The following is a 20,502-nucleotide window of genomic DNA, read 5'->3' as shown; positions in this document are numbered from 1 at the left end:
TGTGGCGACCGGAATTAACCGAGCGGCCACGGTGATTTTATTTTTTTTTTTTTTATTTTTTTTTTCTCTCCTCCCTCGTTTCCTTCGGCCCCACAGCCCCGGCTCCTTGTTCCTGCAGGAATTCGAGACATTCTTGAAAGGAAGAAGGCTTTGAGAAAGGAGCCGACTGGGTCCGGACCCTCCCTGCCCCCGCCGCCCCCTCCCCAATTTAACCAAAGCTTCAAAGGTAGAGGAGTTCCCTTTGTGTAATCTCCGCTTTAATTTTTCTCCTGTCCCTTTTTTTTTCTTTTTTTTTTTTTTTTTTTCCTCTCTTCTCCTTCCCAAGCCCTTCCTCTCTTTTCTTTCAGGGTTTTCTCCCTTCCTCCCCTCTCTTTCTTCTCGACCTCCCGGGATAGAAAGGGCTCGGAAGGGTGAGTCCTTTTTAATTATGGCTGGAGAAGGAGAGAAAAAAAAAACCCTCACACGGCTTCTTTCTTGTTTTTTGAGGTGAGACCTGGGAGGTGGGGACAGGAATGTCCTCTGTGCAGAAAGTGCACTGGAGGGTGTCTCCTCCCAGCCTTTCCCAGGGGCTGGGGATGCTCGGGGGGCTGGGGGGGGGGGGGGTCTGAGGGGGCTGTGAGGGCTCCCCAGAGCCCCCCTGGCTGCAGGGCCACCCCAAACCCCCTGCTCCTCGCCCTGCAGTCGCGACAGAGGGGTCCCATGAGCCGGGCTGGGGGTGGCACTGGGGTGACAGGACTGGTGTTGTCCCCTGGGGAGTGTCCAGGCCTGGCCTGGCAGTGTGGGGTCACCCCAGAGCCCCGCAGGGAGGCTGTGGGGACAGTTTGGGGTCAGGCAGCCGCTGCACAGAGGGGAGCAGGGGTTGTGGGCTCCCCTGGGAATGGGGAATGGTGCTGGGGCCCAGCCCGCAGGGTGGGGAGGCCGAAAGATGCTCCTGCACTCCCTCCATCCTCCTGGGAGGCTGAAGGATTGTCCTGCACTCTCTCCATCACTTGACAAGGCCAGAGGATGCTCCTTCACTCCATCCATCCCTCACGGAATCCAGGGGATTGTCCTGCACTCCCTCCATCCCTCTGTGAGGCCGGAGGACGCTCCTGCCCACCCTCCATCCCTCACTGAATCCAGAGGATGCTCCTGCCCTTCCTCCATCACTTCGTGTGTCCAGAGGATGTTCCTGCACTCTCCCCATCCCTCCTTGCACTCCCTCCATCCCTCAGCGAGGCCCAAGGATGCTCCTGCACTTCCTCCATCCCTCTCTGAATCCTGGGGCTGCTCCTGCCCTCCCTCTCTCCCTCACTGAATCCCGAGGCTTGTCCTGCCCACCCTCCATCCCCGGCCGAGTCCCACGGCTGCTCCTGCCCTCCCTCCATCCCTCCCCGCTCTCCCGGCGGCCGCTCCCGCGCATCCCCCGAGCTCCATCCCGCCGGTGCGGCGGGAGGCGGTCGCTGTGGCAACGCGCGTGCGGCGCAGGGGAGGGGATGCTCGGCTCGGGGATGGCTCCCGGCGGACACGCAGCGCTGCCTGCGGCGGGCCATGGGCTCCCCTGAAGGTAGGGCCTGATCCCCCCTGCCCCGCACCCCCAAAACCCCTCAGCACCCCCTTGAGCCGGGCGCGGCTCTGAAGGGCACGGCCGGGACAAGGGGTGACCCAGCGGGGACGGGGGGATGTGGCGAGCGTGGCTTGGCTTTGAGTGAGCGCATGAACCGCTGCGTGCTGAGGCTTGGAGCCGCATCGGGGCGTCCCCAAACTCCTCCCGCTGTCCTCCGTGGCCATCTCGGTGTGCTGGGCCAGGAGGCCGAGCCCTGGCGGGTGCCACGGCCGGGTCAGTCGCCCGAGCAGCCCCCGGGCGCAGGTGGCGGTCGCCGAGCAGGCGCTGCGATTTTCTTCATGCTTGAGAAACTGGGTTAGTGGCGGGGGGGAGGCGGCCGCAGCCTCGATTATTCACGGGCACGGCCCCGGGGGGCGGCTGGGGCCGCCCTGGGCGCGGGGGGACGGCGGCATGGCGGAGCCGAGGCCGGGATGCTCCAGGCTGGTCCTGGTGTTAAAGGATGCGCTCTGAGCCTCCCTGGGGGTGAATCCCTCCAGGTGTTGGCCTCTGGGCCCGTACCCCCCCCCAGATGTGCAGCCCTGGATGTGTTTCCTCCCAGATGTGCACCCCGCGTGTCCATCCCTGGGCACACCCCAGGCTCTGCGCCCCCCCCCTCCAGATGTGCATTCCCGAGCGCGCACCGCCCCAGATGTGCACCCAGAGGGGTCCAGCAGCCCTTTCCCGAGCCGGGTGGGGGGAAACTGAGGCAGGAGGGAGCAGAAGCAGCGCGGAGGAGCCCCGGGAGCGGAGCTGCTGTCACCAGGCAGCGCTCCCACACAGAGCCGGGAATAGACTCCGGCTCCCGGCGCTGCGGCACCAACGCAGCCCCGCCGCCCCCGGCGCGCTCCGGCCGCGGCTCCGCTCCCGTGCCGGCATCTCGGGATCCGAGCGGCTCCGGAGGGATGGAAGTGGCCGCAGCCGCCCCGCCCTGCCCAGCCCTTCCTCTGGACCGCGACCCCCAGGCCGTGGGGGGATTGGGGTGTAGGGAGGAATCAGCTCTTCCCCTCCAGAGCCCCCAGCGCTTGATTTTTGGCAAAGTCCCAGCACCTCCCTGGGCTTTCCATCCGCGGATGGAAATTCCCGCTGGATTTCCCCTCGCAGGGCAGCGAGGGGTGGGTGCAGCACCCCCCAAAACCCATCCTGGGGGTCTGCATGGGCGGGAGGTGCCATCCCCACCCCTCCTCCTCCTCACCCCACGCTGCCGCAGCCCCGCGAGGTGCTCAGCCTTGAGAGGGGTTGGGGGTGCCAAAATCCCTCCGAGGGGCTGCTGGGGGGAGCGGGGGCGATGCCCAGCGGGGGCTGGAGGGCTGCTGGGGGGTCCTGGCAGCGGGGCAAGCCGGCTCGTTGCTGTTTTCCTCCCTCTTTGTGCCGGGGAAGCGGGAGGAGCGGCAGCCAATACTGCTTCGTCATGATGCCGGCTAATTCTCCTCTTGTTGGGAAAGCGACTGAGCCAGCAGCGAGCTGGGGGAGAGGCGAGCGGCACCCACGCGGCCACCACCCACCCCCCCCGGGTAGCCACGCACTCCTCCACCCTCCCAGCGCCGCTCCACGCAGCCTCCCCCGCACGCCCGCCCGCCCAGCCGCGGTTATCGGGCGGCGGGGCTGGCGGGGGCAGATAGGCTCGTTCCCTCGTTCCCCCGCTCGCCCGCCCGCCCGCGCTCCGCTGTCACGCTCTCGGATGCGCCGCAGCCCCGGTAGCCCACGCGTGAGTCGGTGCGAGCCCACGGCATCCCCCCGCAGCCCCCCGCGGGAGGAGGGATGCGGAGTGCGCGGCCTTAGGTGAGTGAGCGGCTCGGGGGACACGGGGACACGGCCAGGGGACACGGGTGGCGGACAGGACACGGCCGGGGGGACACGGGTGGAGGACAGGCCGCCGCGGGGGTGAGGGAGGGACGGATGGTGGCGGCCGCTCTTGGTTTTTCCCGTCGCTTCTCGGTGCCGCCGCTCCCGGGGAGGGCTCGGGGGTGCCCCGTGTTTTGTCCCCCACTTTGTCCCCACACCCATTGCTGGGATGACAAGGGTGGGGACCCCAGAGGGGAACGCGGGGACAGCGCTGACCCCTCCCCGAGTCCCCCCCCCGCGGCACCACAGCGCTCCCAGCACCCCCCTCCCCCCCGGGACACCCCTGTCCCCTTTCCCTGGGGACATTGCCATGGGCACGGCGTGTCCCGAGAGAGGAGGCCGGGACAGCCCAGCCCCTCCCAGCCCCACCTGAACAGTGAATTTGTGGGGTCTCTGCGCTGTTGCTGAGGGGGCACCCCCCAATCCCACTCCCCTGGAGGGTTTGATGCTCCCTGGCCGTGGTGGTGGCGTTTTTCCCGCGGACACGGAATTTTGGAGCTCCCCAAACCCCCCCGGCAAATCCCAGAGGGGCCAAATTCCCATCTCCCCACAGCCAGGGAGCATCGGGGGGTGATTAAGGAGGAGAATTTGGGGTGCAAAGCGCGTCCCCCCTCATCTCTTGGCCATGGATGGAACTGTCTCCGGGGAGGGGTTCAGCTCCTGGCTGTGGGCGTGCAGGGTGGGTGGCCAGGCTGGGCTAATTCCAGACAAACCTGGGCCACCACCTGCCACCTCGGGACCCCCCGGCCACGTCCCGGGTGTCCTGTGGGGTGCACGGTGGCCCCATGCGCGGTATTGGGGTGCCCAGACCCCCCCCAGCCCGGGCTACCCAAAACTGGGCATGCCATGGGGCTGATCCCAGGGCTGGCAGAACCTGGGGAGGGATTTTTGGGGTTCGGGGGCACCCCCAAAGCCCCAGAGGGAGCCCCGGAGGGCGCGGCCTCCTCACACATCCCCAGCGGGTCCCTCCGCGTGCGGGATGAGCAGGCTAATCCCACTTTAATCCCAGATTACGAGCCACGTGAGGCGCGGCCCAAAGCGGGCTGCGGGGTGGCCATCGGGGCAGGGGGGCCGAGCAACGAACCCCCCCCCCCATCCCAGAGAATTTTGGGGTTCAGGCCACATCTCCCCCCACTCTAACCATGCTCGGAGCCCCCTGGCAGGGCTGGGGAAAAGCTGCGTTGGCCCAAATTCCGCGGATGGGAGGAACCGAGGAGGTGGAAATGCCTCCTTCATCTCCATCCGCTCCGGGCTGGGGTGGGCGGATTGTTATTACTCCCCCTCAGCCCACCCCCAGCCCCCCATATCCACCTCCCACCCAGGGAAACTGAGGCACGGAGCATCCCCGTGCCCACCACAGGATGCTCCATCCAGCCCAGCCATGGAAAAACGCCCGGGGCTGGCAGCTGGTGGCTTTTGAGGCCACGCAGGTCCCTGGGCAGGACGCAGCGGCACGGCAGCCACGGGCTGGCAGTAGCCACGGGGTCGGGAAACGGGAACGGGAGAAACAGGACGAAAGGAGGAACCGGACACCGGCGAGCCACGGGTCGGGGACCCGCGTGCTCCCCGTGGCTCGTCGCTGTCGCGATCAGGTTCCCGGTGGGGCCCCGCGTGTGGCTTCCCCGGTGAGCGGGGAGGATGCTCCGGGATCCGCTGTTTGTTTGGAGGTTGAGGTGGGAGGAGGAGGAGGAGGCCGGGGCTGGGCTGGGAAGCACCGGACACGGTTCCCAGGCTGGCGGGAACCGTCTGTTCAGGGAACTTGTGACCTCGGGTGTCCCCCCCCTTTCAGTGCTGGCCGCGAGCCGGGACAGCCGTGCGACAATTCGGGAGCTGGCGGGGACAATTCGGGCACGGTGGGAGAGAGGATGAGGAGGAGAGAGATGGGAGAAAGGCTGGGGGTCCCCTCTCGCTCCCCCCCCGGGGTTCTGGGGGTTTCTCACGTCCTGGGGGGGTTCTCACGTCCTGGCCCCTGGCGCGGGGCCGGGCACTGATGGCTTTGGCGGCTGCGAAAAGTCAAATCCGGATTTCCTCGGGGTGGGGAGGAGGGAACCGGCCTCTTCCCGCGGCAGCACAGCCCGGAACGGGGGGGACCGGCACCCCTCCATCCCTGTGAGCCCCACCCGAACTGTCCTGTCCGTCCTTCCATCCTTCCTTCCATCCATCCTTCCATCCTTCCTCCATCTCTCCCTCTCCCCACGCTCTTTTCCTTCCTCGCTCCTTGGCTCCCCTCAGCATCGCCCTGACAGGGGGACACCGAGTCCCCCCCCTCCTGTCCCCTCTCCCCCATCGCCCTCCTGGCCAGGAAAAATCCCAAACACGCCTTATCTTGGGCCACGCGGGGGACCTGGCAGCGGATCCGCGGGGAGATTGGAGGTTGCCATGGGGAACGCGGGGCGGTGGCTCCCTGCCTGCTCCTGATAAGCTGTCCCCGTGTCCCCAGGGGCGGGGGGGGACGGTGCCCGAGGTGGTTGTGCAGCCCTGGCACCCCTCGCCAGTTTTGTGGCGTTTCTCGGCACCCCCCGGCTCGGGTTTGTTTTCCTTCCCCGCATCCACCCGGCCCCGCACCCACCCTCTGCTCTCGTTCTCCGCCATCGCATCCATCTGCTCGCTGTCACCGCGTCCCCGCCGGTGTCCCGAGCGCCCTGGAGCGCGACCGGAGGGCGAGGGGCAAGGCTGGATCCGGCCCTGGAAAGTGTGAGCTCATGGCTGGCTGTGCCCGCCCGGACAATGCCACCCTTGTGCCCATCCCAGCGCTCCCGGCTCCCCTGGGAGGTGCTGGGGGTGGGGTCCAGCCCGTCCCAGTGACAAATCTGGGGGTTCTTTGTGGTTGGGGGGGGTCTCAAGGGAGGGGACACGCAGCTCCCTCCTCCCGCGCCGGCATCACCGGGATGCTCCCGGATTTCTCAGCTCTGCTCCTGCTCCATCCCCGCACCCCACGGGAGCGATTTCTGTGTTTGTGGGGCTGGGGGACAGCAGGGTTGGTGTCCCCAGAGGCGGTGCCACCCCCCCCCAGCCAGCAGGTTCGGGGCTCCAGGCCGGAGCTCCCCGCGCTGCTGTCGCTGTCACCGCCCGCCTTTTCCCCAAAAAAAAAAAAAAAACCCAAAAAAAAACCCAAAAAAAAAAACCTGCGAAAATCCCTCCCTTCTGAAAGGAGACGTTTGGAGGAGAATGGGGAATTTTCCCCTTTGTGCTCAGCATTGTGGGGTTAGAGCGCGGCCAGCCCCGAGCGCCGGGGGCTGCGGGAGGCTGAGCCCGTCCCGCTGCCTCTGGAGCCTTCTCGAGGCCGCGGCGACAAAAGGGCGACACTGCCGCTGCTCCAGCACCGTCAGCAGCCACCGGGCAGCGGCACCGGGCACGGGGGGACGGCGGGGACAGCGTGGGGACAGCGGGTGGCTTTGTCACCCTGCGGGTCAGCGTCACCTCTGGGCTCTCCTTGCAGAGGGAACCCCCGAGCCCCAGCCCGGTGTTGGCGCCCAGAGGGATGTGGAGCCACAGAGGCAGCGGTGAGTGCGGTGTCCCACGCCTGTCCCCTCTCTGGGGGACAGTGGCACCTCCTGGCAGGCCTGTCCTGCTGCCAGCACGGCGATATTTGGCACTGGGGACGTGCCACCATCGGGCCCGGTGTGGGGGTGCAGGGCTCAGCCCCGTGCCAGGAGGGCGGTGGGAGGTGGGACCCCCACCCTGGGGGTGCTCTGTGCCCACCCTGGCAGTGCCCAGAGCTCGCTGTCCCCACAGGACCCTGTGACTGACACACCCCGGCCAGCCCACAGCTGAATGGAAAGACTGCAGAAGGTAACGGGAGGATGGGGAGGGGGTGTTGGGGGTCCGGGAAGGGCGCTGGGGGTCCAGGAAGGGTGCAGGAAATTCAGAACAGGGTGCTGGGGGTCCCGAACAGCGTGCTGAGGGTCTGGGGAGGGTTCTGGGGTCCAGAACAGGGTACAGGGGGTCCGAGAAGGGTTCTGGGGGTGCTGGAAGGTTGTTGGGGGTTCGGGAGCGGTGTTGGGGTACCGAACAAGATGCTGGAGGTCCAGGAAAGGGTTCTGGGGATCCCGGAAAAGTTCTGGGAGTACAGAACGAGGTGTAAGGGGTCCAGGAAGGGTGTTGGGGGTCTGGGCAGGGTCCTGGGGGTACAGGGAAAGGTGTTGGGGGTCCAGAAAGGTGCTGGAGGTGTTGGGAGTCCTGGAAGAGCGTGGGAGAACGGGGAGCCCTGCACGCAGGGAAGGGACACGGGGCTGGTGGCCACGGGCTGGGGATGGTGGCCACGGGCAGGGGCTGTCACGGGCTGCTGTTAGCAGGACTTTACCTTCCTCCTCCTCCTCCTCCTCCTCCTCCTCCCCAGCCCAGCCTGGCAGCACCATCTAGTGGCAGCGTGTCCTGGCCCAGCCGCTGTCCCCTCCCGGCTGTCCCCAGCGCCTATCCCCATCCCCAAGGAATTTGGGATCCATCGGGGTGTCCCCCGAGCCCCCTGCCACGCCCCGAGCCCACCCCCGAGCTGAAATCCTGGGCTGAAATTTCCCCTTTTTCCATCCAGCAGCCACTGACCTCCCCTGGGAGCGTCTGCTCTTCCCGCGGCTCCAGCGTTCCCGGCTCTCCCTCCAGCATCGTGGTGAGAACAATTCCCACCGCATCCCTAAATCCATGGGGTCGGGATATGTCCCCCCCCCCCAAACCCTCCCCATTCCCCAAAAATCCCCTTCTCCACCCCAAACTGAGGAGTTTTCTCTTCCTCCCAGGCCAAAATGGACAACGAGGTCCTGGGGTACAAGGACCTGGCTGCCATCCCGAAGGACAAAGCGATCCTGGACATCGAACGCCCCGACCTGATGATCTACGAACCCCATTTCACCTACTCGCTCATGGAGCACGTGGAGCTGCCCCGGAGCCGGGAGGTGAGGGAGAATTCCCTGGGGGTTTTTTTTTGGGAAAAAAAAAAAAAAAATTCCACCTGGATAGAATGATCACGGAGCTGGGGAATGCTGGAATGAAATCCCAGCATAAAAAGATCTAAAATTCATTAAAATTCATAGTAATTCACTGCAGCTCCTGAAGGTTATTACAATTGTTGAAATTCATTTTTAAAATGTTGAAATTAATAAAATTCTTGCTTTCTGCAGCGCTCCCTGTCTCCCAAATCCATGTCTCCTCCTCCGTCTCCAGAGGTGAGTACGGGAGCTGGGGCTGTGGGAGGAGGGGGGGGTGGTTGGGAATTTGGGGAGGGGTCTGGCTGATCGTCGATCCCGTTTTCCCAGGTGATCCGGGAGTGGCTGGAGAGCCGCCCCCCCAGCAGCACCCCAGTGCCCCCCTCGCGCCAGGGCACGGCCCCCACCCGCAGCAGCGTCCAGCACTTCCACCGACCTGGTAACGCCCCCCTGGCACCCCAAAATTCCTCCGAGCCGGTACCATCCCCCCAGGACCCCCAGAGCTGCCTGAGCCGCCCAGAGTGTCCTGGAGCTTCTTCCCAACCCCATGAGCTCCCAACCCCATAAACTCCCATTCCCAATCCTACGAGCTCCATTCCCCAACCCCATGAGCTCCCATTCCCAACCCCATGATCTCCCAACCCCAAATCCATTTTTCCTTCCAGAGACCGACACGACAGAGCTCAATATTTACAAGAAGCCCCCGATCTACAGGCAGAAAGGTGAGTGGGGAGGGGCCTATCCCATAGGATGGGGCCTATCCCATGGGATGGGGTATCCCAGGATGCTCCCTCACCCCCTGTGCCCCCCACCCCAGACCACCACTCCAGTGCCCACCACGGGAAGCACCTCATAGAGGATCTGATCATCGAATCCTCCAAATTCCCGGCGGCGCAGCCCCCGGATCCCAACCAGCCCGCCAAGATCGAGACCGACTACTGGCCCTGCCCTCCGTCCCTGGCCGTCGTGGGTAGGTGGGAACTGCGGGATTTTCCCCCCTGGAGACCCCAGGGAGGGCTGGGAATGGCTGGAAAATCTTTTTTTTTTTTTTTTGGTCGCCGCTTCTCCCGCAGAGACAGAGTGGAGGAGGCGGATGGCGTCCAAGAGAGGCGAGGAGGAGGATGAGGATCTGACGGAGGAGATGAAGAACCTGCGGGAGCTGCAGCGGCAGGAGCTGAGCAAGGTCAGGGCAGGGTGGCAGCTGGGGAGGGGCTGGGGATGAGCTGGCACCGATCCCAATGCGTGTCCCTTTGTCCCCAGGTCACCTCCAACCTCGGGAAGCTGATCCTGAAGGAGGAGATGGAGAAATCTCTCCCGATCCGCAGGAAAACTCGTTCGCTGCCGGACCGGACGCCTTTCCACACGTGTGAGTGGGATTGGGATTGTTCTCCCTGAATCCCAAACCTTCCCTTCCTTCTCTCTGGCTGCCTGTGCCCCCCTCTATCCCCAAATCCTGCCTGTACTTCCCAAATCCCACCTGAACCACCCAAATCTTGCCTGTGTCTCCAAAATCCTACCTGTATATCCCAGATCTCACCTGTACCTCCCAAATCCCACTTGAACTTCCCAAATCCCACCTGTACCTCCCAAAACCAATCCTGAACCTCCCAAATCCTGCCTCTTCCTCCCACATCCCTGTCCATCCCTGCCTGTCCCTGATGGTCTCTGCCTCTCTCCCAGCTCTCCACACGAGCTCCAAGAGCTCCTCCCTCCCCGCCTCCGGCCGGAGCACCCTCACCCGGGTAAGAGACTGTCCCTGTCCCCCCACCCAGCCGGGGTCACCCCCAGCCCGCTCGGGGGTTCGGGGTGACCCCTCTGACCCTGTCCCTCCTGGGATGACCCCTCTGACCCTGTCCCTGTCCCCCCACAGCTGCAGTCGGCAGAGTTCGGCTCGGCGGGGAGCGAGAAGGGCAGTCCTGGTGCGGATCAGGGCATGGAATGGGGGTGACCCCGGGATCTTGGGGGTCCTGGGGATGTGGGGGTGTCCTGAAAAATGTGAGGGTGTCCTGGGGATGTGGGGGTGTCCTGGAGATGTGAGGGTGTCCTGGAAGGATGCTGGAATGTCCTGGAGGGATGTGGGGATGCCTTGAAGATGTGGAGATGTCCCAGGGGACGTCCCCGGGAATTGGGGGGTGTCCTGGGAGATTCGGGATTGTCCCCAAGGACTGGGAGTGATGAGACAAGGCCGGGCTCAGCAGGAATGTGGGGGTACCTGTGGGGGTCCCCGGGCTGAGCCCCGCTCCTCTCTCTGTCCAGCCCTGCAGGTAAGAGCTCACCTGGCCGCGCGCAGCGAGACCCAGCGAGACGGTGACGTACGGGGGAGGGGGGGAGGGGCACCGGGACCACCCTGGAGGGGGGAGGGAGGGTCTGGCACCCCCCTCACCTCGGCCCCGCTTCAGGTGGGACAAATTCGACTTTTGGGGGGGTTGGGGGGCCGGCCTGACCTGAGGCTTTGCCCCCCCAGAACGGTCAGCGCGGGCGCATGGACAGAGGGAACTCCCTGCCCAGCATGCTGGAACAAAAGGTGAGCGGGGCTGGGGGGGTCTGGGGGGTTTGGAAGGGTCCGGGGGGGGTTCTCCGAGGGTCTCACAGCCCCGTGTCCCCCCGCTTTTTTGGCAGATCTACCCCTATGAGATGCTGATGGTGACGAACCGAGGCCGCGTGAAGCTCCCGCCCGGCGTGGACAGGACCAGGCTGGAGGTGGGGGCTGTGCCAGGCTCGGGGGGGGCTGTGCCAGGCTCGGGGGGGGGCTGTGTCAGGCTCGGGGGGGGCTGTGCCAGGCTCGGGGGGTCTCTGGGAGGGGTCTGTACACTCTGTCACTCCGTCACCATCCTGTGTCCCCTCCCCGCAGCGACACCTGTCCCCCGAGGATTTCCTGAAGGTGTTCGAGATGTCGCCGGAGGAGTTCAGCAAGCTGGCCCTGTGGAAGCGCAACGAGCTGAAGAAGAAAGCCTTCCTCTTCTGAGTCCTCCTCGGGCCCAGCTCAGTCCGTGTCGCGCCGTGTCACCGCTTTAGGGCTCTCAGCCGGTTTTTATTGGGGTCCCCCCTCTTTTCCCCGCGCCCCTCAGCCCCCAAAATCTGCTCCCCACACCTCACTCCTCCTGCAGGGAATGGGACTGGGGGGGCTCGAACCTGCCTGGCCGCGGGGTGACGGGGCTGGGGCACGGTTCAGCCATGACGGGAGGTTTTTTTTGGGGGGGGAGGTCTCTGGGCTTAGTGCCCCCCCCCCCCCGCCCCTTTTTTCCACCCCCCAGGAATGTGCCTGGCTCTGCTTTACCGGGCTGGGGGGGCACTGAAGGGGTCCCCTCCTCTCTGGGGGTCCGCTGCCCTTCACCCCCCACCCCAGGGGGCCCTCCCAAAGTGCCCCTGTCCCCCACCCCGAGGCTTGGGGGCCGACACTGCCAGACCGATGCTCTCCCGGCCAAATCCCACCTTACCCCCCCCTGCAGCCCCCCAGGTTTGTCCCCAACACTCGCACCCCCGGTCCCTCCTGTGCCAGGCGCTGCAGCGGAGACCCCAAGGACACTGCCAACCCCCCCAAGGCTCCGGGCTGGGCGCAGGGGCAGGGGGAGCACCCTGGGGGTGGCAGATTTGGGGTGGGGGGGGGTTCCTGGGGCAGCTCCTGGTGCATTTCCAGCTGCGTGGGTGTGGGGGGATGAGCTGGGCGTGGGGGGGAGCAGTGGGGCCGTGATTTGGGGGGTACAGGAGGGCACTGGGGCAATGATTTCGGGGTACAGGAGGGCACTGAACTGGGATGATGAACTGGGGTGACAGATTGGAGCAGGGCACGGCTCGATGGGCACCGCGGCCACTCAGCGGGGGCTGGGCACTGTCCCTGTCCCCTCCCGGCCGCTCGGACAGGGCTCGGCACCGGGCAGCACCTTCCCTTCTCACCCCCCTCTCCCTTCCAGGCACACGTTTTTGGGCAGGACCCCTCTGTCCCCGCACCCCCCCGTCCCTCCACGCTCCCCGGTTTTTGTTTCCAGCCACTTTCCAGCCGCTAGACCTTGTTGGGATGTAAAGAATGTAATTTATCGGGAATTCACTGGCCCATACTTGCCTTTCACTGCTACAAACGACATATCTATAAATATATATATAAATATGGGTTGTTTTCGGACTGGACTACAGTGATTCACTTTCTCTGTTTTTGTTAGAGTTTATTTTATTTGCTGGTGTCGGAGAATCTGCGTGAGAGTGATTTTTTGCTTACAATAAAAGGTGAAATGGCTTTATCCAGCCCGACTCCTCGGCTTTGCTTCCCCCCTTTTCTCCAAAAATCCCCCCGGACCCTGCCTTGTCCCCGAGCTCGGGTCCCTGCAGATGGCGGTGCTGCTCCGAGGAGGATGCGGAGCCTTCCCCGCCTTCCTCCCGCCCCGGCCGGGCTGTGCTGGGGGCCCGCAGGGCGTGTGCGAGCCGAGCCGGGTCGGGACAGCGCTGGTCCCGGTCCCGGCCTCGGTCTCCATCCCGATCCCCATCCCAATCCCCATCCTTATCTCCCGATCCCCGTCCCGATCCCAATCCCGACCCCGGTCCAAATCCTGACCCCAATCCTGGTCCCGGTCCCGATCCAAATTTCGCCCCCGATCCCAATTCCGGTCCCGATTCCGGTTCCGACCCCGCTCCCGATCCCAACCCTGACCCAGTTCCCGATCCCAATCCCGATCCCGCTCCTGCTCCCAATCTCGACCCCAATCCCTTTCCCCATCCCGATCCCGACCCCAATCCCGGTCCCGGCGCGATGTGAGCGCTCCCGCACCATGTCCCGGCAGCGAGGTACGGGGGCTCCGAAGGGATGCGGGACAAACCTAAAAACGGGAGGGAAAGAGGGTTCAGTGTGCGGGGGTGCCCACGCGGGGGTGCGGCTGGGTGTGGGGTGCCCGTGGAAGAGAAAAAGGGGTTCGGGAAAAGGGGTTGGGGTGAAAAAGGGGCGCTGAGGGCTGCAGGATGGGTGTTGGACGGGAAGGGGTGAACCTGAGGGGACCAGGAGGGTCAGAGTGTCCCCCCCGACGTTGGGGTGCCCTGGCAGGCTGGGGAGGGGACAGCGCCTCTTCCAGCGCCCTCCCAGGGGCAATTTGGAGGTGCAAGAGCAGTGGGGGGAGCGTCCCCACCCTGCAGCCGTGGCCTGGAGCCTCCGCACATGACGAGTCACGCTGTGGCCGCGAGCAGCTCCCTGCAGCCTCCTCTGAGTCATCCCGAGCTGGGCCAGAGCCACCCCCGGGGTCCCCCGGGTCACCCCCGCACCCCCGCACCCCTCATGGCACGGATCAAATCCCGCCTGGACGTCGGGCAGAGGCGCCAACCCCAAATCGCAGCCGCGAATGGCATCACCCGGGCACCGCGCGTTCCCATGGCATCCCTGCGGCCGCCCCGTCCTTCCTCCTCCTCCTCCTCCCCCGAGGATGAAGATGCCCGGACACGTCCCGTGGGAGCGGGCAGCTTTGCTAGGAGACGCTCTGTGTGTGTTTTGGGGGGCGTTTTCCTCCCGCCCTGCGGAGCCAGGCAGATGTTTTCCATCCCGGCCGCTTTTCCCTTGGCACGGCAGCAGGCAGCGGGCACCGGGCCAGGGCTGAGGGGAGCCCCTTTGCCAGCCCTGCACCGGCTGCTGGGCACAGCTGGGCACAGCTGGGCACGGATCGCTGCCCCATGGAGGGCACCGCGGCCGGGGGGGAGCGCGGGGGGGGCTGCAGCGAGGGCAAAAGGGTGAATGGACGGAGATGTCATTGCCCAGGAATTCGGCCTGGGCGGAGGAGACGAGAGAGGGAGGGAGGGGAAGAGCCAGGCCCGCTGCCCAGGGGGGACAGTCCCCGTGTGCCCCACACCGCCCGCAGGTCCCTTCAGCCAGCCCCTGCCCCAGCCCCCTCCGTTTTTCCCGCTGGGAGCTCTTTCCCCCCTTCCCCTCCCCGGTTTCCAGGGAAATCCAGATGTTTGGGCCCAGCCCCGGCGTTGCTCAGCCGGACCGCGCTGCCAGATGTTTCCTCTCCCCGCGGGCAGGGTGTGTGCTCCCCGTTCGGGGACACGAGGAGGGGACAGGGGTCCCCCCGTGCCAGCAGCTCTGGGGGAGGGGGCTTCACCCCCGCCCCCTGGAACACGCGTGGCAGTGTGGGGCTCCTTCCCCCGCCTGCCCTCGCCTCACCCAGGGGGTGCCACCTCCTTTTTGGGGTGCGCTGCATCCCTGACGACCCGGAGAAATGTGGGATTCAGGGATGGGGGAGGTCGGGGTCACCTGGGGCGCTGCAGGAGGAGCATCCCTGCTGGCGGTGGCTCGGCGGGGAATGTCCCTCTGTCCCTTTCCAGCTGGGAAATGGCAGGGGGGAGCCGAGGAGGGATCGGGGATGGTCTGGGGGGGCACCAGGAGGTTCCCGCAGCGGGGCTGGAATGTTGGATCCCAGCTGGGAGCAGCGAGCAGAGCAGAGCCCGGAGCGGGGCCGTACAAACCAATTCCAGATGCGAGGCAGGAAAGAGCCCGGGGGGAGCCGGGCAGCGACCCCGGGGGACTCGGGGACATCTGGCCGCTCCTGTGGTGGCAGCTGGAGGTGCCCAGGGCGAGGGGACCCTGCGGGAGAGGGGACAGAGGACAGACCGCGGGTGTTCCTGCTGTACAACACCTGCACGGACCCCAAACTGCCCCCGCTGGGGACACAGGGACCCTCTCGCTGTGCCCGGAGTGTCTCGGGGGGCCGCGGGGTGGAGGCGGTGCTGTCGCGGCTGTCCCGTTGTCCCCGCTCCGGACACAAAGCAGCTCCTTGTCCCTCTGTGTCCTCCCTGTGCCTGCCCTCAGAGGGGGCGCTGGTGAATGCCCAGCCTTCATCAGCTGCTCCAGGCTGCCAGGGCTCCTCTTCCTCCTCCTCACCTTCCTCCTCCTCCTCCGCACGTGGAGGAGCAGCACCAGCGCAGCCCCCGGCCCAGCTGGGAACAAACCGGCTCTGTGAGCGCACACAGAGGAGCCTTCATCCCCGCAGGCCCCCCTCCTCATCCTCCCCCGGTGCCCCTGGGCCCATCAATGGCCTGGATTGTGCCTCGGCCGGAGCAGGTGCTGGGGCAGGGCAGGACCTGTGGGACCGGGCACGTGCTCGCCATGGCACTGGGGACCCTCCCATGGCATCGAGGACCCCCCCAGTGCGGGGAGCAGGGATGGGGACCCCTGTCCTCTGGAGGGTGGCATGTCCCTGTCCCCTGCAGACCTGGACAAGCTGCTGTCGGACCTGCGGTCCTTCCTGCTCATCCTGGACCGCGAAAGCCTCAGCGCCGCAGCTCGGGCCAAAAAAAAATCCGTGTCCGACCTCCTGTCCCGGCTGCAGAGCCCGCCGTGTGAGTGCGGGCCTGGGGGCGGGGGGAAGCCCCCGGCCGGTGCCCGGTGGGCAGCGGGGCGGGCTCGGGGAGCGGGGCCGTGACCCCGCGCTCCCCCCGCAGCAGAGGATGCAGAGTACATGATCATGCGCTGCCTCTCGCCCTCCCCGGGGACCCCGCAGGGCCGGACCAGCCCGGGTGAGTCCCACGCTCACACCCGCCCCATCATCTCCTCCTCCTCCTCCACGCGTGGTTTGGGGGTGTCTCGGAACCCCTCAGCACCCCGCTCGTGTTTTTCCCGGTAGGATCCAGGACGGAGGATGAGGAGGGAGGCAGAGGCTGCGAGTGCCGCCCGGGCAGCACCCTGAGCCTGCACGGAGGGGTCAGAGCGGGGCCGGGGGGCTCTGGGGGCTCTGGGGGCTCATCCAGCGGCACAGGGGCTGGGAAAGGAGCCTGGGCATGCCAGGGATGGCACCCAGGGATGGGCACCGGTGCCCAATCTTGCTCGCGGAGGTGGGGGGTTTTGGTTTGGAAGGTTTTTTTGTGCCCACCCGCTCCTGGCAGAGCCCCCCGGCAGTGACTTGGGGACCCTGCGAGGTTCCTCCGGGGGGGCAGCACCTTTGGAACACCCCTTGTACCCCCAGAACAAAGCACCGGGCGCCCCCCCGTCCCCCTCAGCCGATGACTCGTACGAAGACGCCGAATCCCCCGGTGACGGCAGAACCGGTGAGGTCTCCCCGCGCCCCCTCCCCAGCATCCTCCTACCCCCCTCCCCTCCAGCCCTGACCCCATCCCGGCTCCCAGGCGGTGGCGACAGCGACAGCAGCCACTACGAGTCGTACGGAGAGGAGGAAGAGGAGGAGGAAGGGGTGACGGACCGGGCCCATTACCTGCGCTGGCCATCGGCCACCAGCGGCGAGCCCGAGCCCCCCGGGCGCCCCGAGGCGCAGCTCTGCGGCTTCCTCTGGAGGAAGCGCTGGCTCGGGCAGTGGGCGAAGCAGCTCTTCATCGTCCGGGAGCACGTGCTGCTGGTGAGGGGCTGGCAAGGAGGGTGGATAAAGGGATGGAGAGAGGAGAGGGGCTCCGTGCCCCCCCTGGCCCCTCCGTGCTCCCTCTGACCCCGCAGTGTCCCACCCCACAAGTGTTTCAGGTGCGCCGCTGACCTGCAGCCGGTGCTGGAGCTGGACCTGCGCGGCTGCCGGGTCACCTACAAGGACAAGAGGGGCAAGAAGATGCCCCACGCCCTGAAGGTGACAGGGACGGCAGGAGAGGTGCTGGTCATCGGCTTCCAGAGCCGGCAGCAGGCTGAGGACTGGAGGAAGGTTTGGAGGTGTTGCAGCCGGGCAGGAGTGGGGTGGGCAGGGGGTAGATGGGGGCACAGCCTTGCGCCGGTGCTCCCGGGAGGGGGGAGCTGGGGATGATCCTGTCTGTCCCCAGTTCTCCCTTCCCCCTTTTGAGACGGGGATCTGGAGCCCGGGGTGCAGCGCTGCCCGTTTCCCTCGGCAGGTGATCGAGGAGGTGAGCAGCGATGCCCCGAGCGGGCTGGCAGCCCTGAGCGCCCCCGCGTCACCTCCCTCGAGGCTCCGCAGGGTGAGTCTGTCCCCCCGGGAAAAAAAATGGGAATGGGTCAGGAATCCACCCCAATCGCACATCCTGGTGTCCTCCTGGGGGGCTGGGAACCCACAGAGACGGGGATCCCCCCACCCCCACTCTCAGCCTGCCTCATCCCAGCTCGGCAAGGAGGAAGAGGAGGAGGAGGAGAAGAATCGCTCCCGGCAGAGCCCTGCCCGCAGCCCGCGGCCCGGAGAGGATGCCAAAGGAGGTGGGGGGTGCGAGGGGACGGGGTGAGGGGGTGAGGGGGGTCCTGTTCCCCGTGCCCGCTGACCGGGGTGCCCGCAGGGTTCCTGGCCGTGCGGCTGCGCGGGCGCTGGCAGCGCCTGTGGTGCGCGGTCCGGCACGGAGCCCTGCGCATGTTCCCGGAGCCCGGCGCTGCCCAGCGCCCCGTCTGTGCCCTGCGCCTGGATGGCTGCGAGGTGTCCCCCGGAGCGGCCGCAGGGTCCCCCCAAAACCTCCGGATCCGCATCGCCCAGCGCGGCCGGGAGCTCGCCCTGCTGCAGGTGAGGGAACGCTGGGGAACCCCCGTGTCCATCCCGGGGGGCACCCCCTGAGCCCAGACCCTGCCCCACGCCAGGCCCGCTCGGATGAGGAGAGGGAAGCCTGGCTGAAGACCCTGCAGGCCAGGGGAGGAGTGGAGCCAAAGAAGGGGAACGGGCCCCCCCCGAGACCCCCCAGGCCGAGCAGCCGCCCCGCTGCCGGGTAAGGACTTTGGCCACCCCCAGCCCTCCCGCTCCGCTGTGGGGTGTGGGAATAATGGGATCCCCTCCTGCTCGCAGGGGGCTGCTCCTGCGCCGTGTCCCGACCCCCAACACCTACATGGACGATCCCTTCGGGCAGCCCCCGCCAGCTGAGACCCCCAAAACACATCTCTACTCCAACGCGGAGCGGCTGCAGCAGCTGGTAACCTCTGCTGGTGCCCTTTGCCCCCCACTCGTGACCTCCAAGGTGGGGACATCCATCCCCACTGTCCCCTTGCCCATGGGCTTCACCATCCGCTAGCCCACGAGCTTCTCCCGGGCTTCCTTCCGCAGCAGCAGAGCCTGGACCGGGCAGCGCAAGGGCAGCGCAGGAGACCCGTGTCTGCCGTGCCCACCTGTGCCAGCCCCGCCCCGGGCAGTGCCCGGCCCTCGCGGGCAGGTGAGAGGGACTGGGTGCTCCAGCCAGGGCTGCGCCAGGGTGTGCCCACATTGCCGTGCTGGGATGGAGGTGCCCAGGAGAGATGGGAATTCTGGGTCTTTCTCCTGCTCTTCCTCCCCAGCGTTCTCCTCTTCCTCCTGGTCATCCTTTCCCTGCCCTTTCCTCTCTTTGCTTCCTCCTGATTCCCCTTTTTCTTCCCTTCCCCCTGACCCTCCTTCCTCTTCCTTCCCATCATCCTTCCCCTGCTCTTCCTCCTTTTCTCCCTTTTCTCTTCCCTTCCTCCCCATCATCCCTTCTCTGCTTTGTCCCCTCAGCATCTTTCCCCTGCCCATTTTCCTGACCCTTCCTCTCATCCCTTCCTCCTGATCCTCCGTTTCTCTTACATTCCTCCTGACTCTCTCTCCTCTTCCCTTCCTCCCCAGCACCAGGGGCAGCTCTCCGGGCCAGGCCGGCCAGCGCACAGCTGCCAAAGGACAACCCCAACCTCCAGAGCAGGGATTTCTCCCTGTCCCAGCACACCCTGACCCTGCCCGAGAGGAAAGGGACGCGGGATGGGCTCGATGTCCTCATCGGTAGGAGCAGGGAGAGGCTCCGGTACCGGGTCCTGGCCGGAGCAGCCGGCGGGGTTGAGGGGTGCCCGGGCTTGGCATCGCTCCCGCTGTCCTTGCAGGGAAAAAAGCCTTTCCCAAGCTGGAGGAGAAGGTGGAGCAGCTGGAGAGGGCGTGCCGAGTGAAGGGCAGGCTGAAAGCCGGCTCCGAGATGAACCTGCTGGCCCTCGGCAAGTCACTCAAGGGTCACATCGCCGCCACCGCCAGCTCGGCCGGCTCCGAGGTGGGGGACAGCGGAGAAGGAGTGAAATGCAGGGAGAGCGAGGTTTGGAGGGCAAAACCGAGGTTTGGAGGCTCCTCTCAGCTTTTTCCCCGCTGTTTTTCCCGCAGGGCTCATTCCTCAGGCCGCTGCTGAAGCGCACCACGTCAGCCAGGAGCGCGCTGAGGCCGCCCCCGTCCCCGCGCATCGCGGGGAAGGGAAATGTGATGCAGAAAACAAAGGTAGCTCCAAAATCCCGGGAGATGGGAAGGATTTAGGGGATCCCACAAGAAAATGAGGGATTGATTCCCCTCAATTTGTGCAGGAGTGGGAGATGAAATCCGCGATGTGATCACGGGGGTCTCCCAGAGGGCATCGGGCTGCGCGTGGATCGTGCAGGACCAGCCTGGATTCAGCCTGGAATTTGACTTTTATCCATCACTATCAACGCTACAACTACGCACATCTATTTTTTATATGCAGATATATCGGTACACACTTATCAGCTCTCCACCCGTGGGTTTCCAGTCTCTCCCCGCTGCATCCCCACCCATCCCAGCACCTCGTTTTTGGGGCGCAAATTTGGGGTACAACTTCAGGAGCTGCTGGCTCTGTCCCCTGTCCATCAGCAGGACCTCAATCCCCCTGCCAGGACCCCCAATTTTTACAGGGATGGGGATGGATGAACCCTGGATCCAGCAGTTGTGGGGGACACAAATTTGGGAGATTTGGGAGGAATCCGATTGTCCATTCCCTGGAGTCAGCGGGACCCGGGCTGGGCCCTGGGCGGTTTTCCAACAGCTGAGCTTGTCAGGGCTTGGTTGGAATTGGAGAAGTGTTATTTTTTTTAAAGGATTAAAAAAAATGTCGTAAAGCTTGGGTTGTGCTGCGGGAAAAGGTGAGTTGGGAATGGGTTGTCCTTGTCCTGGTGAGTGCGGGATCCATCCCGGTGAAAGGAGTCTGTGGGGTCAGTCCTGATCCCAGGAAAGGAGTTTGTGGGGTCTGTCCCTATCCCAAAGGAGTTTGTGGGGGTTATCCCCATCCTGGTGCAAGGAGTTTGTGGGGTCAATCCCGATCCCAGGGAAGGAATTCGCGGGGTCCATCGGGGTGCGCTGATGCTCCCCCCGGTGTGTGTGGGGTCCATCCCCATGCGGAACTGCGCCCTCGCCGGGAGCGATTTTAGGACTAAGGCGCTTTCCCACCTTTGTCCCTCCCACCCGGCCCCGATCCCGCCCCGATCCCGTCGGGAGCCGGAGCGGAGCCGCCGGAGGGGGGGAGGGAGCAGCTCGGGGCGGTGCCAGCGGA

At 65.7% G+C, this 20,502-nt stretch overlaps 2 protein-coding genes across 9 annotated transcripts; both read left to right on the top strand.

Annotated features, from left to right (window-relative positions):
• The first annotated feature begins 1,454 nt into the window (after positions 1-1,454).
• On the top strand, positions 1,455-12,585 carry DMTN (dematin actin binding protein). 8 transcript variants are annotated; one of them, XR_015808715.1, is made up of 16 exons: positions 1,455-1,546; positions 6,867-6,930; positions 7,163-7,219; positions 7,962-8,033; positions 8,161-8,316; positions 8,542-8,586; positions 8,677-8,785; positions 9,012-9,068; positions 9,164-9,316; positions 9,420-9,529; positions 9,607-9,712; positions 10,027-10,088; positions 10,217-10,265; positions 10,603-10,870; positions 10,966-11,046; positions 11,198-12,585. XR_015808715.1 is itself a non-coding variant. In XM_088180156.1 (16 exons), the coding sequence occupies exons 3-16, from the start codon at positions 7,202-7,204 to the stop codon at positions 11,309-11,311; spliced, it is 1,209 nt and encodes a 402-aa protein (XP_088036282.1). In that variant the 5' UTR covers positions 3,171-3,364; positions 6,867-6,930; positions 7,163-7,201; the 3' UTR covers positions 11,312-12,585. The 8 variants fall into 8 exon arrangements, 1 of the variants encoding a protein (XP_088036282.1); XR_015808711.1 differs by having other exon boundaries at positions 1,456-1,546; positions 7,959-8,033; XR_015808714.1 differs by lacking the exon at positions 1,455-1,546 and adding an exon at positions 3,167-3,364.
• On the top strand, positions 12,573-20,440 carry LOC106863456 (actin filament-associated protein 1-like). The gene is made up of 16 exons (XM_088180158.1): positions 12,573-13,122; positions 15,529-15,657; positions 15,760-15,834; positions 15,942-16,018; positions 16,281-16,362; positions 16,441-16,667; positions 16,779-16,958; positions 17,143-17,458; positions 17,536-17,753; positions 17,828-17,952; positions 18,030-18,153; positions 18,285-18,390; positions 18,813-18,962; positions 19,061-19,221; positions 19,329-19,439; positions 19,523-20,440. The coding sequence occupies exons 1-16, from the start codon at positions 12,573-12,575 to the stop codon at positions 19,547-19,549; spliced, it is 2,658 nt and encodes an 885-aa protein (XP_088036284.1). The 3' UTR covers positions 19,550-20,440.
• The last annotated feature ends 62 nt before the right edge of the window (positions 20,441-20,502 follow it).

Source organism: Sturnus vulgaris, chromosome 28 (genome assembly GCF_052056855.1).
Source record: "Sturnus vulgaris isolate bStuVul1 chromosome 28, bStuVul1.hap1, whole genome shotgun sequence".
In the NCBI taxonomy this organism is placed as follows: domain Eukaryota; kingdom Metazoa; phylum Chordata; class Aves; order Passeriformes; family Sturnidae; genus Sturnus; species Sturnus vulgaris.
This window is presented reverse-complemented; position numbering and strand designations above follow the sequence as displayed.

Bases quoted from the DNA above. Each gene is read 5' to 3' on its own strand.
- DMTN (XM_088180156.1), top strand. The intron at 10,089-10,216 runs GTAAGAGACTGT...GTCCCCCCACAG, and splicing joins GCCGGAGCACCCTCACCCGG to CTGCAGTCGGCAGAGTTCGG. The intron at 10,279-10,809 runs CATGGAATGGGG...TTTGCCCCCCCA, and splicing joins AGTCCTGGTGCGGATCAGGG to GAACGGTCAGCGCGGGCGCA.
- LOC106863456 (XM_088180158.1), top strand. From the start codon at position 12,573: ATGGCTTTATCCAGCCCGACTCCTCGGCTTTGCTTCCCCCCTTTTCTC. The intron at 18,154-18,284 runs GTAACCTCTGCT...TTCCTTCCGCAG, and splicing joins CGGAGCGGCTGCAGCAGCTG to CAGCAGAGCCTGGACCGGGC. The intron at 18,963-19,060 runs GTAGGAGCAGGG...CTGTCCTTGCAG, and splicing joins TGGGCTCGATGTCCTCATCG to GGAAAAAAGCCTTTCCCAAG.